Source organism: Manis pentadactyla, chromosome 4 (assembly GCF_030020395.1).
Source record: "Manis pentadactyla isolate mManPen7 chromosome 4, mManPen7.hap1, whole genome shotgun sequence".
NCBI classification, from domain to species: Eukaryota; Metazoa; Chordata; class Mammalia; order Pholidota; family Manidae; genus Manis; species Manis pentadactyla.
This window is the reverse complement of record NC_080022.1, coordinates 53542457-53557376: the sequence shown is the minus strand read 5'-3', so window position 1 is coordinate 53557376 and position 14920 is coordinate 53542457. Positions and strand designations below refer to the sequence as shown.

General features: G+C 39.9%; 1 protein-coding gene across 3 annotated transcripts in view; it reads right to left on the bottom strand.

Moving 5' to 3' along the window:
• CACHD1 (cache domain containing 1) overlaps window positions 1–14920 on the bottom strand; it is a 207219-nt gene that overhangs the window by 30500 nt on the left and 161799 nt on the right. For all 3 annotated transcript variants that reach the window (XM_036911301.2, XM_036911302.2, XM_036911303.2), the window contains 5 exons: window positions 12989–13138; window positions 8472–8705; window positions 4368–4517; window positions 3614–3737; window positions 2689–2806 (listed from right to left, as the gene is read on the bottom strand). In XM_036911301.2, coding sequence (XP_036767196.2) covers window positions 2689–2806; window positions 3614–3737; window positions 4368–4517; window positions 8472–8705; window positions 12989–13138 — 776 coding nt within the window. The remainder of the gene's footprint in view (window positions 1–2688; window positions 2807–3613; window positions 3738–4367; window positions 4518–8471; window positions 8706–12988; window positions 13139–14920) is intronic.

The following is a 14920-nucleotide window of genomic DNA, read 5'->3' as shown; positions in this document are numbered from 1 at the left end:
TGAGTTAAGAGTAATTTAGGGTTTATGAGGATTGGTTGCAGAATCTTTTTAAACCCAGGAGAAATCTGCTTCTTCCTGTATTTGTTTTCAAGATTGGCTGCCAAGGATATTCCGTTAGATTAGCAAATTTTTACCTTCTTCCTCCACCCACCAAATTATAAAGACACAGGGTGTTCTGTGGTAGCTTTTACTATTTCCCCTTTTCCCATCACACACAGCTTTCCTTTGTTTCCTGCGGTTTGTGTTCCAAGGAACCAAAAGACAAAAACTTTACCAGAATGACCAGCATATAATTTTATATTTGGGTCTATTCTATAAGAAAAAAATAAAAAGTCACACTCAGTAACTAAAAGCAAAATAATTCTTAGCTGGAAAGGAAAACAGATTTCAATACAGGTCTTTCTGTTGTGTTCTTAGATGAAAAACAGTCTCTCTATTAAGGAACTCTAATGGATCTAGAAGGGCTCTCCATGCTTGGGGAGTGGCGTTTTTCACTGATTTCCGATGGGATTCATGTTTTGAAGTGAGCCACATCTGTTGTAACAGCTTTTCGCAGTCACTAATTCAGCCTTCAGCATACAGCCCCCTCGAATTCTGAGATGCATTTGGGTCACACAGGTGAACAGAGCACAAATCTCTTAATGCTAACATAATTTCTTATGCTATATTTAAATTAATTTGGTGTAATAATCCACAATATCTGTTATATCTATAGATGCTAGGCAGTTTAACCAATAATTCTCAACACATAAGCTAAATCTCTTTGGATTACGTTTAGTAGAAGAATTCATTTTATTCCTGAGAACAAGATGAGTACCTCTTCCCTTTCCCTCAAAGTAACTAAAAAGAGCTTAAAATATGTTTGCTCTTATGGCTGGGTAACCAAGCAGGCCTTTTAAACTTCAATCTCATCATTTATTACCTCTTTAATTTTTCACTTAATAGTGATGTTCTTGACAATTTCAGAACTCTGAGAGAGCTAACACCTCTGCCCGAAGTTACTATGTGACTGTATCTCTTCGGCTAAGTAGAGTGGCCAGAATTTACCAGCATCACTGAAGAAAAGCTATCAAAAGAAGATAATACTTCTTTCTAAAATGTTAACATTGAGTTTATGTACTGTTCAGAAAAGGTTTTAAAAATGCCTGTTTCATTCTTTCTCTTTTATAGTCAACAAATATTAAGGTACATATTTTCTCAGGATATAACTGAGATACTTTCAATTATCCTGAGTTGCTCCAGGATATACTGGAGGTAAACAATCTCCAATTTCAAGTATAAAAGTATTTTTCAATTCCATATTCTGGTGTGTGGCTTACCCCTTTTGATATGAAAATTAAGCAACTCACCTTCATTTAAAAATTGTATAATGATTAAAATAAGGGCAGAAGGTATAATCATTCTCAAAAAAAAAAAAACTCCCAAAAATGAGCTGACACAGATAATTTCTGAACAGGCACTGACCTTCCTCAAATCTGCCTTACCAAACAATAAAATACCAGTAGAATTAGGCTTGTAATTGTAAATTTCTCAAAAGGTTCTGTTCATGATTTTGTTTGCTTTCATTTCCACTGTTGAAGTAAACACTGACATAAAGATGCTTTAAGAACCAAACAAGAAGAGAATTATGTCTAAAGGCAATGTTGCCTGCTTCCAATTCCTATCCCAGACACAGACACTGTATTGAGTTGTCTGTCTGCATCCACCCTGGGCTGGATGCTCTATGAGGACAGAGCATGTATCATTCTTTATCTTTAGCTCACAGTGCATGTTCAACAAATAGTTCTTCAAGGGATGAATAAATAGATCTATTTGGCATCAACAGGTTCAACGTGGGTATGGCCAGGGAAGGGAATCTCAAGTAGGACTGCATTTTAAACCTAGTGATTAAAATAGGGTAATAAAAATGAAAGTCCCCTCTTGGTTTGGTAAATAACAGCATAAAGGGCCCCACCACAGCACTGTTATTCTAGGTTGGGAAGAGGGAGTAAATGACAGAAACCTAAGTAATGTGGACACTGTGTGTTAGAATCTGTTTCTTTATGATTTTCTGAGGTCTATACTATCTGAATGAGGTTAGTAAAAGAAAACAGGTGCCGCAAGTTATGGCTACACTGTCAGTCTGCTTGTGGCAAAGATGAATAATCCAAATTCTAATCTGAAAGTTTCTTTTCCTTGAAGAATGTCAGCACAGGGCATTCATGCTTTCATATCTCCTTTTCAACTCTCTACTTCCACAATCTGAGTTCAAAATGATTGAATAAAACTAACTGGACATAACCTAATGTGTACTAATAGATTAAAAAATTTTGGAGTCTGTCTATATAATGCAACACTAGATAGCCATGAAAGGTGCACACACACATGCGCCTGTGTGGAAAGAAAATCTTTCTGGAAATTGACTAGAGTGGTTACTTCTGGGGAATGGGAGATCAAAGGCAGGGGGGAAGGAAGGGCATAGTTTATGTTCTACCTTCATATCCTTTTATATGGTTTGCTTTATTCACCATGAACAATGATTGGGTTTACAAACAATGAAGAAGAAAATGGTGAGATATCTGTAGATTCTCTTATTTTTCCAATCACTTTAAAACGGGTAACAACATCAGCAGGCCTAGGTTCCCTAGCACTCCCTCAGAAGAGGCTGCTCCCCATGCTCCTCAGGCAGCGTAGCGTTCTCTCACTCACCATCTTCCAGGCGTAGCTCACATTGTACGCCTCCTTTCCCGTTTCTCTCAGCTTGTTTATGTGCCAGGACAGGGATGAGTTCACAGGGACTGTGATAATCTGGCTGCCCAGAGGGAGGCTGTGTTGGCAAACAGAATGAATACTTCAGGCACAAGATAAAATTAAGCACTTGATTAAAGGCAGGGAAGAGGCTATGAGTCAATGCCCCCCCCCACCGATGTTGAAAAGCAGTGAAGTTCATCACTTTTGAAAGAAATAATGGGAGATTTTCAGTTTTCTGAAAAGCATATCAGCTCTGCACTAAAAAGATTCCTCACTCTTTACCCTGCCCCCCAAATTCTAATTCTTTCCAGAGACTAACTCATTTCAAATCACTCAGTCATTAATTTACAACCAATGAGCACAAAGACCCATTTCTCTATAGGTTACCATCTGCCAAAATAATGTATCACGGTTGGAAAAAATCCAATCTCTTCTTTATTTCAAGAGAAAATGTTGTATATGATTGGGCTGTCAACTTGGAATGGATACCACTTTGCCAAGCTGTTTTTTTGGCATGCTATAGAGCTGGTCCTCAACTTAACCTTTTCTCTTGCCAACATTTTTCAATTTGGTATATAACTGGAGTATTTTTTTTAAATGAAATAACACATAATCTGATTTTACAATTAAAAGGCAATGTGAACACAGAATTTGATTCCTAAGACGCTTCTCCCCAACAATAGTTTTAAGAGATGTTACCTGTTATGTGAAGTAAACAAAATTTTGGCTACTATTATGGAAAAGAAAAATCACTGATTATACTTTTAATAGCATTATAATAATTTATATACTTTTTTAATCTTACAAAACACCTCATATGTGCCCTCAGCTGGCCCCATTCTCAGAGAAAAACCAAATACTATGACCCTCACCTTTTTCTTACCTTAGGATATTTTGCCGAACCAACTCAAATTTGGGAATGTTTTCATAATGAATGATGTCAGTATGAAGGGGGGGTTCTGATAGTAAATATGGCCTGGTAAGAGATGGATGCATAAGTGTATACCCTGAAATAAGAAAACAAAAACACATGCTATGGGAAACATCAGGAAGTACTGATTCTGATAAAACTGCCTATCATAGGTTTGCAACGTGGGACACTCTGGGATGGCTGCCCAGTTCTCCTCAGTATGTAACTCACCAGTGCAATAAAAAAGGAACTTGTTTTATGTGTTCTTGCATAAAACTCTTGAAGTGTAGAGAGATGTCTTAAATTATTGAACATCTGTCTAACCAAGAATATTTCGGAGGTACTGGTCATTTGGTTTTCATTTTCTAAAATGTTCTAGTGTATCACATAAACCTTAATGCCAGTAAACCTAAAGACAACAATATAGACCAAAAACAAGATCCAAAGAATCACATTCTATGTGTCACTCAATCCTCAAGCTTAATTTCCTGATGTCACAAATAACTGTTACCTACCCCTCAACACAACACAGGAACAAATGCATAATTCTGACAGTCATTCTGCCCTCTTTGTGGTGTCACCACACAGGAGCAGCCCTAGTTACACTGTTTTTCTATAAATACTATCATTTTCCTATTTATTTGTTAGTATCAGAATATCTACAGGTTATTTTCTTCTGGTTGCTAAAGAAATCATTCTTTCCTATGACTAATTTTTAGCAGATTACCTTTATCATCTATGAGAAAAGTATAGGAAGCCAAAGAGTCTTGGTAATACGTCACGTCTTCAAGGATGTAAGCCAGGTTCACATCTACACCTACAATTCCCAGAAGTAGGTTTCCAAAATAGCACGGTTTACTCACAGTCATTATCAAACCTGTGGGTTAAAAACAAAGAAATCCAAAGGATAGCAGAGAAGGTGCCAGATAAAGACTGGAGCTGTGCTCTCTCTAGTGAATCACGAAGGCCAGTATCAGCCACCTCAGTTTTGCTAAGAAGAGTTTCCAGTAACCAACCACTGCCTTTACAGACAGCAAAGAGTTAAAAGGTGAGAGAAAGAGAGTCTTTTGGGGGTTCAGGTATCTCGGGTAATTTGAACAGAGGCAATCGGTACACTTCCCACTATTTTTTCACCTAAAAGGACATGGCATTCCAAATCAGTGCAAAACATTAGCAGCACTTCATATACCATTCTGTTTTGGGAAGTGGGGAAGATACAGCTGAATTTGAAAGACTGCTGGACAGGGAATCTAACAATCTGCGCTCTCTTCCAGCTGTGCTCCTTACGTATTATACATGTGACCAGACTTCTCTGAGCCTTGGTTCCCACATCTGCATAAAGGGCACAGTAGTAACCATTTTACTCATTTCTGGGGGTTGTTAGATGATGAAATTATGGATACAGCAATATTTATAAGGTGCTATATTTCATGAATATAGCCGATCAAAAAACAGGAAGGTGAGGAGCAGAAACTAGAAAGGTTCAGAATCTTACCTGACTGCTTAGAACACTGAGCAGCTAATGGAGACACTGTTTACAGAGGAATGTATTTCTAGTCCCTTGAGCCAGGAGTTCACACCCTTTTATGTAAAGGGCCCCATGTATTTTAGGCTTTGTGTGTCATACAGTCTCTGTTACATATACTTTTTTCTTTCTTTCAAACAAGGCTTTAAAACTATAGATACCTTTCTTAGCTCACAGGCCTTACAAACATAACAGGATAATTAGGGAGAGGGAAAAGCAAAGAGGAGGAAAACGTACAGAAGGAGAGGGCATGAAGAGTGTGCCACTGCGTGGGCCTGAGCACCAGCCCATCTGGGCGCGCCTCCTACTTTTACTGCTGAATTGCGGTAAGTTTGTGCCACGTCTCTGAATGAGTCTCTTGGTGTAATGGATGGAGAGCTGAGACAAAATGGTCTCTAGGACCCCTAACAGTTCTACAATCCTATGGCTCTAAGCTCAAAACACAAAAAGATGGACTGTTTTTCTCCATTTTGTTCTTGTGTTTTCTTGCACTTTAACAGCACATTCATGACTCAGCAGCATAGCAGAAAGCCACTCTTCTGTAAACATCCAGGAAAGGGTGGGGACTCTTGAAGACTTGAGCAGAGAATGGGCTTAGACAGAGAATCACATGTACCACTCAAGGTATTATTGAGTTGCTGGGTGATTGCAAAGGTCAATTAAATACAACACCTGGTAGGAGGAAGAGGATATAATACTGAAAAACTGTGAAAAGTTATGCCCAATTATAAGGTAAGTCCTGGGAATGTAATGTACAGCATGGTGACCAAGTTAATACTGTATTGCTGATTCGAAAGTTATAAGGGAGTACGTCTTAAAAGTTCTTGCCCAAAGAAAAAAAATTGTAACTGTGAGGTGATGGATGTTAGCTAGGCCTATTGTGGAAATGATTTCACAATATATACATCTATCAAATCATTATGCTAGATACCTAAAACTAATGCAATAGTAATTATATCTCAATAAAACAAAGTTACGCAATGGGTGTCAACTTATTATAATTTCAAAAGCATTACTTAAGCAGTGAACATTTAGAACACTGTTTTAAAACATTTTTAAAAAATGGGCATTTGAGAGGGTTTTAAAAGTGCATTTTGGAGGAGTTTCTCCCCTGGTATCCCTGGGTACAGGGTTATATATGTAACAGGAGCAGTACAGTGCGGTTGGCATAGAGACAGGTCCTAATCTGCATGCCACATTTCCCTGGGGTTTCATCTAAGATTAAAGCCATTTTCATAGAGCAGTAAAGTACAACAGAAATACTAGAGACCACATGCTCATTTAAATTTCTATTCTCTTCTGGATATGCTGAGAACAAGCCTGAAAAAAGTCTTTTCAATTATCAACTCAGACAAAAGATTCTTCATCCCACTGTGGCCAATAAAGTATGCTAATCTCTTGCTACACTTAATGAAATCCCCAAACACCCTCCTACTTTAACCTGAAACACATAGATCTGCTTGTTTAAATAAGTATGTCCAGTAACTGATATTATAATCTGCACAGGTTTTGAATTAGAGCCATGTAAACATAGGTTTCTCTAGGCTCAGTGCTCCCATGTCACAGAATTAGAGGAGGTGACATCCATTAATTCTAAGGGCTGAAAATACAAAGATGAAAAGACACACTCTAGTAGGGAAAGGAACAGACTAGTACACCAATCATTGAAAGGCACTACACAGAATTTACAAAACAGGCCCTGAGGACTAAACTTTGGAAAGCATCAGCCAATGGGGAACCAAAGATTTGCATATAATTTGATTTAAAGCATTTGGAGGGTAGCTCTCTGGGGGTCGTAGGGGTAAGTTTTTAGAAAGGGTTCTTACTCTACCTGATACCACTAATGGTAACAGAATTTGACTGCATAATCCTCCGTGCTTGTACTGGACTCAGGTGTCTACATCTGTCTTTGTTCTTCTCACATGGTATTAACATGATTCATTGATCTGTCTTTCTCTTATCTGACTTAAATTCTTGTTGAGGGTGGGATGTGTGCCTTACCCATCATTGCCTGATACAACACTTGGCTGACACTTGGTAATGCTGGTTATATGCATAAAAGGTCACCTGTAGTTAAGACTTGACATTTATAAAAGGAAATAATGTTATTTAAGGGTGGGAGTTTCTATTCTATACACATCTATGTGCCCTGCCAGAAATAGAAAAGATAAAGAAAAATTGAGCTGTAGCAGTAGCTACCATATTTCTACCTTATAGAAAGAACATGTGAACCTAATTTCTGGAACATATATTCTCTGTAGGCTTGTTACTTTTCACACACGGGTGTTCTCTGAATTTCTGTATTTGTGAGCCTTCCCAGTTAATGAATATAAAAATAAGATCTCATGGTGATAATGGCTGGCTGGCTAGTAATTTGCTGCCTCTTCAATCTTCACTGTCCAGGAAGAAGAGAGGGCAAGAGGTGGGAAAAAAGATAAGCAGGAATATGAGGAGAGAAAGACAAAGGCTGCACTTCTATTGAGCACACACTGTTGGCCAGGCATTATTTTACATATACAGAGCATATGCATATTAGTGCATTTAATTTTCACAACTGGCTTGAGGAAACTTTATTTTTCCCATTTTACAGACCAAGAAATTTAATCATGTGAAGGCTTAACACTTTACCCACCATCATATTATAGGTAACTTGTAACATCGGGATCATGATGAAAGTAGTAATAATAGCAACAAAAGTTAAAATACATAATAAAACAAGAGCAGTCATTATAGAGAGGTATGTCAGGCACTAATAAAGTTTATAATCATAATAACCTGAAAGATTACTATATGAAAGATGAGGTTACATTTTTAACAGATAACCAAATGGGAATTAATGAGATTAAATAGGTTATTAAAACTTAAGTGGTAGAGAGGGATTTGAAATTCTCTCTGATGCCAAGCCTATATTTTAACGATGCCATGTTGCTTTGCCTTTGAAGCTGAATTCTAGGCATTTCTGAGCTTTATCACCTGTTTTGCAAAGCGACTCTTCAGTTCCAATTCATTAACTTCTGGATTACTCACAAAGCCTCCCCAGTAGATATACCTATTACATTGACTGAAGCCAGGGCAACGAGGAAGAAGTAGGGCTGGGCATTTCTGCTCTAGAATACAGTGCTAGCTGACTGACGGTAGACAGCTACACAACCCTCTGACCAGAGAAAGGGATGTGTCTACTCCCTTGCCTGCCCAGATCCTCTAATGCTCGTATGCAAGTAGTGAACATTTAGAAGTTACTATATTGGTGGACTCACGTCCACTTCTTTTCCCCTTACTTTAGTAGGAAGCTTTTTCCAAACTTACCATCTCCCATCTCATCAGAGAAGGGGAGGCTAAAGACAGCTTCGTCAATCATCCGGTTGGGAAGGTTGGTATAGAACCTGCCCACTGTGGTCTCCAGGTTACTCAGCTGGTTCAGCACCATCATGCTGCCCTTAATGACAGGCAAGGCTGTCCGGTCCAACATGCCATACTTCCCTGAGTTCTGTTCAGCCAGATCTCTCAGGAAAGCCAGCTCTTTCAAACCGGTCACCCCATCTGAAATGGAAAGTCGATGGAAGACAATGTAAAGCAAAACGGTACATACCCATACAACAACCTTGCCATTTAGATCTGATAAGGGCTTGAATGAGGTCTTGTGATGCCAAAGGGGTCTTTGCAGAGACAAGCTAGACTCAGGACTCAGATACAAGTTCTTGCTGAGGAACAAAGCCTGGGGCGTGATATTTCCTCACACAGTCAAGAGGGTAAAGTATTCTTCAAAAAGCAATGATGAAAAACACATGAGTAAATAAAGGCATTCCATTTAGCAAGGACATATTCCCCCCTAAAAGTTTAATTACAAAATTTAAGTTACTTTTATACATTTAATATTTAAAGCAAAAGTGATGACTATCAAGCCTGCATTAATAGATGAAGTTGTAAGAGTTTTAAAGGATGGAAGTTTACCATTTCATTTCTTACTTCTTTGTCTATTAAACACTTGTCAAAGTCTCATGCAACTAAATGCAAGAATTATGGACTGATTTACTGATGCCTCCAAACCCAGTGTCCTTTAAGCTCATTTTAATTACAAATGTTTTCATGCTTGATATTGTTAGGATAATACTGGATTTGATTTATTTAATGTATATTTTTTATGTTTAGAGGATTTAAAAAACTTTGTAAGATTTAGGCATACTGGGATGTATTGTTCTACAACATCTGTAATTTATAGCACAAAAATAATTTAATAAGCCTTTTTAAAAATTTTGGTTTGCTATTGTTGGAACACAGTCAAAAGGCTTAGTAACTGATCCCATATGGACACCATTGTAAACAAATTCAAATGATTTCAATTATTACTGAGGTTCTACCAATGAGTTTCAAAAAGGCTTTGCCTCATGTTCTTGAACTATTTAGTCATTTAAAAAATCTGAAGAGTTCATGGTTCACCTATCCTATGTGACTTTATCATTTCTAAATAGGGAACATATACACTTTGAGCCTCGGAAGTCTATTTCTAAAGTCATGGCAGGATCTAATGGGTAAAATTTCTTTCTTAATGCATTGTATTTAAATAACCTGGATTTTTACTCCACTCATGCAATGCTAAAGGGAAGTCCCAATCAGGTTATTGTTCCCTTTGCTTGATACAGAGTTGAGATACAGGGGAGGGCGAGTGGTACACTATAGAATAAAAGACACCACAGCATGACTGACCTCTGACCTTACACCCTTGACACGCTCACAGAAGTGAATGATAAAAGGAGACAACTCAAGGCGATAAATACATTTCCTGTTTTTGTCACACACTGCTTGGCTCTCTCAAAATGTAAAAGAAAAGAAATAATTACGAGCATCTATGAGGCAAAGAAGAATACTGTGGGATGGATGGTTATTAAAGACTGGGGATATGACTCTATCATGAAATGTTATGGCGGGATGGCAGCAGGGGTCAGCAGGGGGGCATACCCGTCGGGATGCAGAAGCTCCCATCATCAACACGGTCTCAGTAATACACTTCCCAGCATCCCCTCTCCTGTGTGCTTTCGTGTGTAAGGCGGCCAGAAGTGAAGTGTTATGAGATTTGAGAGGTGAAGTGAAGGTGGTGAGAGATAGAGAGGGGCCAGAACGTTCCAGTTTGTCCACTCTTCTGTGATCTGCACTCAGTTCTCTTTCCCAGCTGCTGGCTTGCTCACCAAGGGCAACCCCAGGCCCGCTCCAGATGTGTCACTGGGAACTCACAGGGGGCGCAGCCACCGAGAGCCACAGCCTCCAGTGGACCTCTATACCAGAGCTCCCAGGCAGTCTTCAATGTTCCTAGCTTCCAGACATCCCTGCGAGCTCCGACCTTTTAACCCTCACCCAGCTGGGTACTGAGCTTAGACTTGTCAACTCCTCTTTTTGGATACTTCCTTTTCCAGTTTCCCCCACAATTGTGGACACCCTGAAAATAAATTCGTTATACTAAAATTCTCCCAGTGGCTCTGTGTCCCTATCTGAAGGCTGACAGGATAAAGGAATGCATCAACCCTAGTGAACAATGCTCAGGATGGCGTTTGGAGGGAGGGAACACTGGCAGTGAGGATGTGTGTCTGGCTAGAACAGAGGGAGAAAGAGAAGAGGTAAGGGTGGTTGGAGGGAAATAAACAGAGGAGTTAGGGAATGGAGCATCAGGAGCACAGCAGATGTGGGAGGTAGTGGTGGGAAGATTTAGGACCAGTGAAGAGACACGTGGTACACAGAAGCTTCTCTACTCAGTATTTCCCTGAGCCAACCTTCTAATCTAATGGAAAGAAGTGATCACTTCCTTTTGTTTCTTTACTCCTGTACTACTGCATTAATTCATCTGCTGTGTCTGTCTGCCTTTCTCACTGGCTTATAAGCTTCTTGAAGACAGGGCTTTTGTATAATACAGCTCTAAAACTTTAGAGCATGATGTGGTACACTGCAGGCTCAGTAAGTTTTATCTTCCTTCTCTGCTTCCTTTCTCTCATAAGGGAAAGCAGATAGGCCATAGGTAAAAAAAAAAAAAAAGCAACTGGCCCCCAGAGATAACACTGAATGGCCTATGTCCCAGGTGAAAGTAGGCCATCTCTGCCTGCCTGGGCTGTGCTCAGCCCTGTGCTCAGAGCTCAGAATACAAGGCAAAACTAAGGCGTGGTTCATATCTGAGAAATGGAAAGTGGAGGGAAGAGAGGAGAGCATATCACTTCCATGTACTGGGTGACATGCTTAACAGAAGCAAGCTCGACACACAGCAGGATGCAGAACAGAGAAGAGAGAGCTGGTCCTAAACCAGAGTGGGAGAGAAGCAACTCTACCTCTGGGAGACACTGAGACAGGAAATCACATGATCTTTCAGTCACTCACTCCTTCAACTGGTTTTGAGGATGTGTTATTTAACAGGTACCGAGTTAGGAACTTTAAGCCCATCCTACCTTGTTTATTAATCATGGCAACCCTATATAGATTTCATTATTTTCATTTTATAGATGAGACTACAGCCTAAAGAGAGAGAGTAACTTGCTCTAAGCCACATGGCTGATAACTGGAGACTGGAAAGTTAGAATCTCTAGACATCACACCCTGTTTTCTTCCATGGGTAGTTTACAAAACATCTGAAAAAGAGTCATGCTGGTCCAAACACAGCTTCCTAGGTACCACCCAAGAGGGTCTGAATGAAAATCTGAGGGTATTACCTGGGAATCTACATTTAAAAAATAACCTCCAAATATTCCTTAGTACATTAAAATATGAGAACCATTGTCCCTAAAGCCATATGGTTTTACATGGAAATCTGGAAGTGGATAGCAGAAATAAAAGACCAGAGGCAGGAAGGGCTGCTGGGTCAGGACAGGGCCTCTTAAAAACAAGAAAACATGGCCGCCCGAACACTGAGGGCAAGGGACCTAAAGCAGCAGCTTTGGGAGAAGAGCAATGTGTTACCAGGTGGGGAGACAAGACATAGCAGAGAGGCTAGAATATTGGGCTGTGGTTGGACTGGAGGACGGTTACAGAGCAGAAGGGAAAACAATGACTATTTCCTCAGATTTGCCGATTATTAAACCCTTTCACATAGTGTCTGATTTAACAGCAACAAAATCAACCTTAAGGAGTACCTAGCAAGTGCCAGGGACCGTGCTGAGTGTTCACTGTACAGGAGGGCTGACTGTACAATCCTGTTGTAGATAATTCTTATCTGCCATGGCATTTCAGAGCATCCACAATGGTCATTCAGTTTCCCTTAGACTTTCCCTCCTCGAGGACCTGCCAGCCCACCTGTCCTGCTCCTTCCCATTTAATGCTGGAGCTTTCATATCCTTGTCTCATCTCCAGTATATAGCTAAGGAAGCTGAGCTGGAGTAAGTAGCAGAAGAGGTTTCAAGTGGGGATTCTTCAAGAGGATTCTGCAGGGAAATATGATATTCACAGTCTTGGTTATACAGGAGAATGTAGGTCAGTACGTTGGCTTCCTGCAGCTTAAATCAATGAGATAAGTAAAAAAAACCTCCACACGGTATCAAAATCCAAGAACATGAAGCAGAACCGAAAAAAAATGGGAGCCGTACAGAATCCTCTGCAAGACCCCATAACCAGAGAAGTTTTAGAAATGAGCAGTTGGCTAGAGAGAGATGAAGAGAACGGGCCACCCTAGCGCATGCACTGAATAACGTTAGGTAGAGAAAAATTGGCTTGGGGACGAAGCTGCTTAGTTGCCTCTCTTCCTATTCCCTTCATCAAAGCACACCATTATGTTTCTTTTTTATTTTTTTTGAAAGCAACATGCACTTAGAGAGAACTTTCATCTGAAAGAAAAATCTCGAAACGCTACCCACCGTTCATGAGGGCATAGGTGAGAATCATTACAGAGTTGTTTAGAAAGCTATTTTCCTCATTGATGACACGGAGAGTTGCCTTTTTATCTTCTTCTGAAGAGTCCTTTGATGTAAGGCCAGCTGACAGGTAAATTATGACCATGTCTGTATCTAAACAAAAACATACAAATTGAATGTTATATTGGATTCTGGCTGAAGACAGCAGTTCAGTCTCTCTCATTTCCCCCAGACTTTCCTGCCTCAGGGACCTGCCTGGCCCACTGCTTTGCTCCTTCCCATTTGATGCTGGGGCTTTCATCTCCCTGCCTCTGCTTCTCTTCCATCCTGCCCTTTGTGGGCAATGAGGCCTCATTTATCCAGTGTCAGGTGAAGAGATGTTCCTGATAAATTCCCCAGATAAAAGAAGGTGATTTCCTATAGGTACCACAGTTGTGGTAATTTAGCCATCCCAAATGGAAATCTCTCTTGCCTTCTGAAATGGGGGATTCAGAACCCAATTTGTCCTTTCCTCAGTGACTTCACTAAGGAACACATTTTTAGGGGAACTAGGCTTCTAAATGGTGGCTCTTCCAAGGACTCCTGGGCCATGCAAGGTTACGTGTACCTACATTAAGTAACTACAGAAACCGTTTTGTTTTTAAAACTCTTCAGTGTAGAAAAGCAGTCAAAACATGTCCATAGGAGCCAGGTTGCCTGTGTTGAAATCCCAGCTCCACTACTTGAAAGTTGTGTCTACATAATTTTAGGCAGATTTCTTAACATCTTATTTCCTACTACGACTTACTACACAAGCAAGTCTTAAAGCCAATTTTGATGCTTGAATAATTCTCTAATAAATATTAATTGCAAATTTAAATTGCACTATTCATTCTTCAGAAATTAGGAAATGAATGCAGATGCAAAAACAAAAATCCGTAAACTTAGAAATATCCCTGTATTAAACTACAGGTCAGTATTTTTCCAATATTGTGAATACAATCATGTAAGTTATTTCGTTAGGACCCTAAACATCTTACATAAGCTTCACTTAAGCTATAAAAAAAAAACTACTTGACTCCCTATTGGGGGAAATACAGACAGGCCATGAGGCTGATGTGAAATATGTGACAAACCACTGCCTGGTGCCACATGTGATCCATTCCTGGAAACCTGTAAGACTGACCAAAAAGAGAACCCTTTTGAGTTTCCTTGCTTGGCTTTATGCTTCTGGATAAAATATGTTGTCCCTGAGAGTTGGTTTTAGGGCACAGGCCCATGTATGGAAAGCCAGAAGGCCTGCAGCCTCCTTTAGCATCCACGTACACTTCTTTCCAACCCAACATTAAGTTAGGGGTCTGTGTGCTCCTCTTAAAAGCATCCACTCTACTTCATTACTTCTGCTCCCTCCACAATTATTTAGCATCTACTGTGCACCTGGCCTATTTTAAGGCCATGGGGTGGTGTTAGTCTATTGAGTAAGCCTTGTTCTGTAGGATTGTGGTAAGGATTGGTCTGTACATGGAACCAAAGTGTCTACCCCAAATTAGTAGCCATGTGAACAGAAGCCCTATGTCTTAAGTCATGGCTTTATACTAATTTGCTTTGCACTAATACAGTATCTAAAACTTTTATCCAGCTCTGTTTCTTTTTCAGTCCTGTGTAACACTCTGTAAGCATCCTCACTGTCTCTGCCCAGCACCTGACTCCATCCTGTGCTCAAACAAAACTGAGTTGGTTTTTTATTTTCAGATATCAGACCTGCCAAATTTGGTCTGGTTCATTTTGTTTTACTGAGTAGGATATTCCCTCTCTAGTCACTTGGAGGAACCCTAAGCCTTGTGATTGGTAATACTGGTGATGAGTAATCATAGGGACTGGGGGCACAGCATATAAAGACATACCTCTAAGTGCAAGGACATAGCATACAACTGGAAGAAAATGCAATAGACTCTC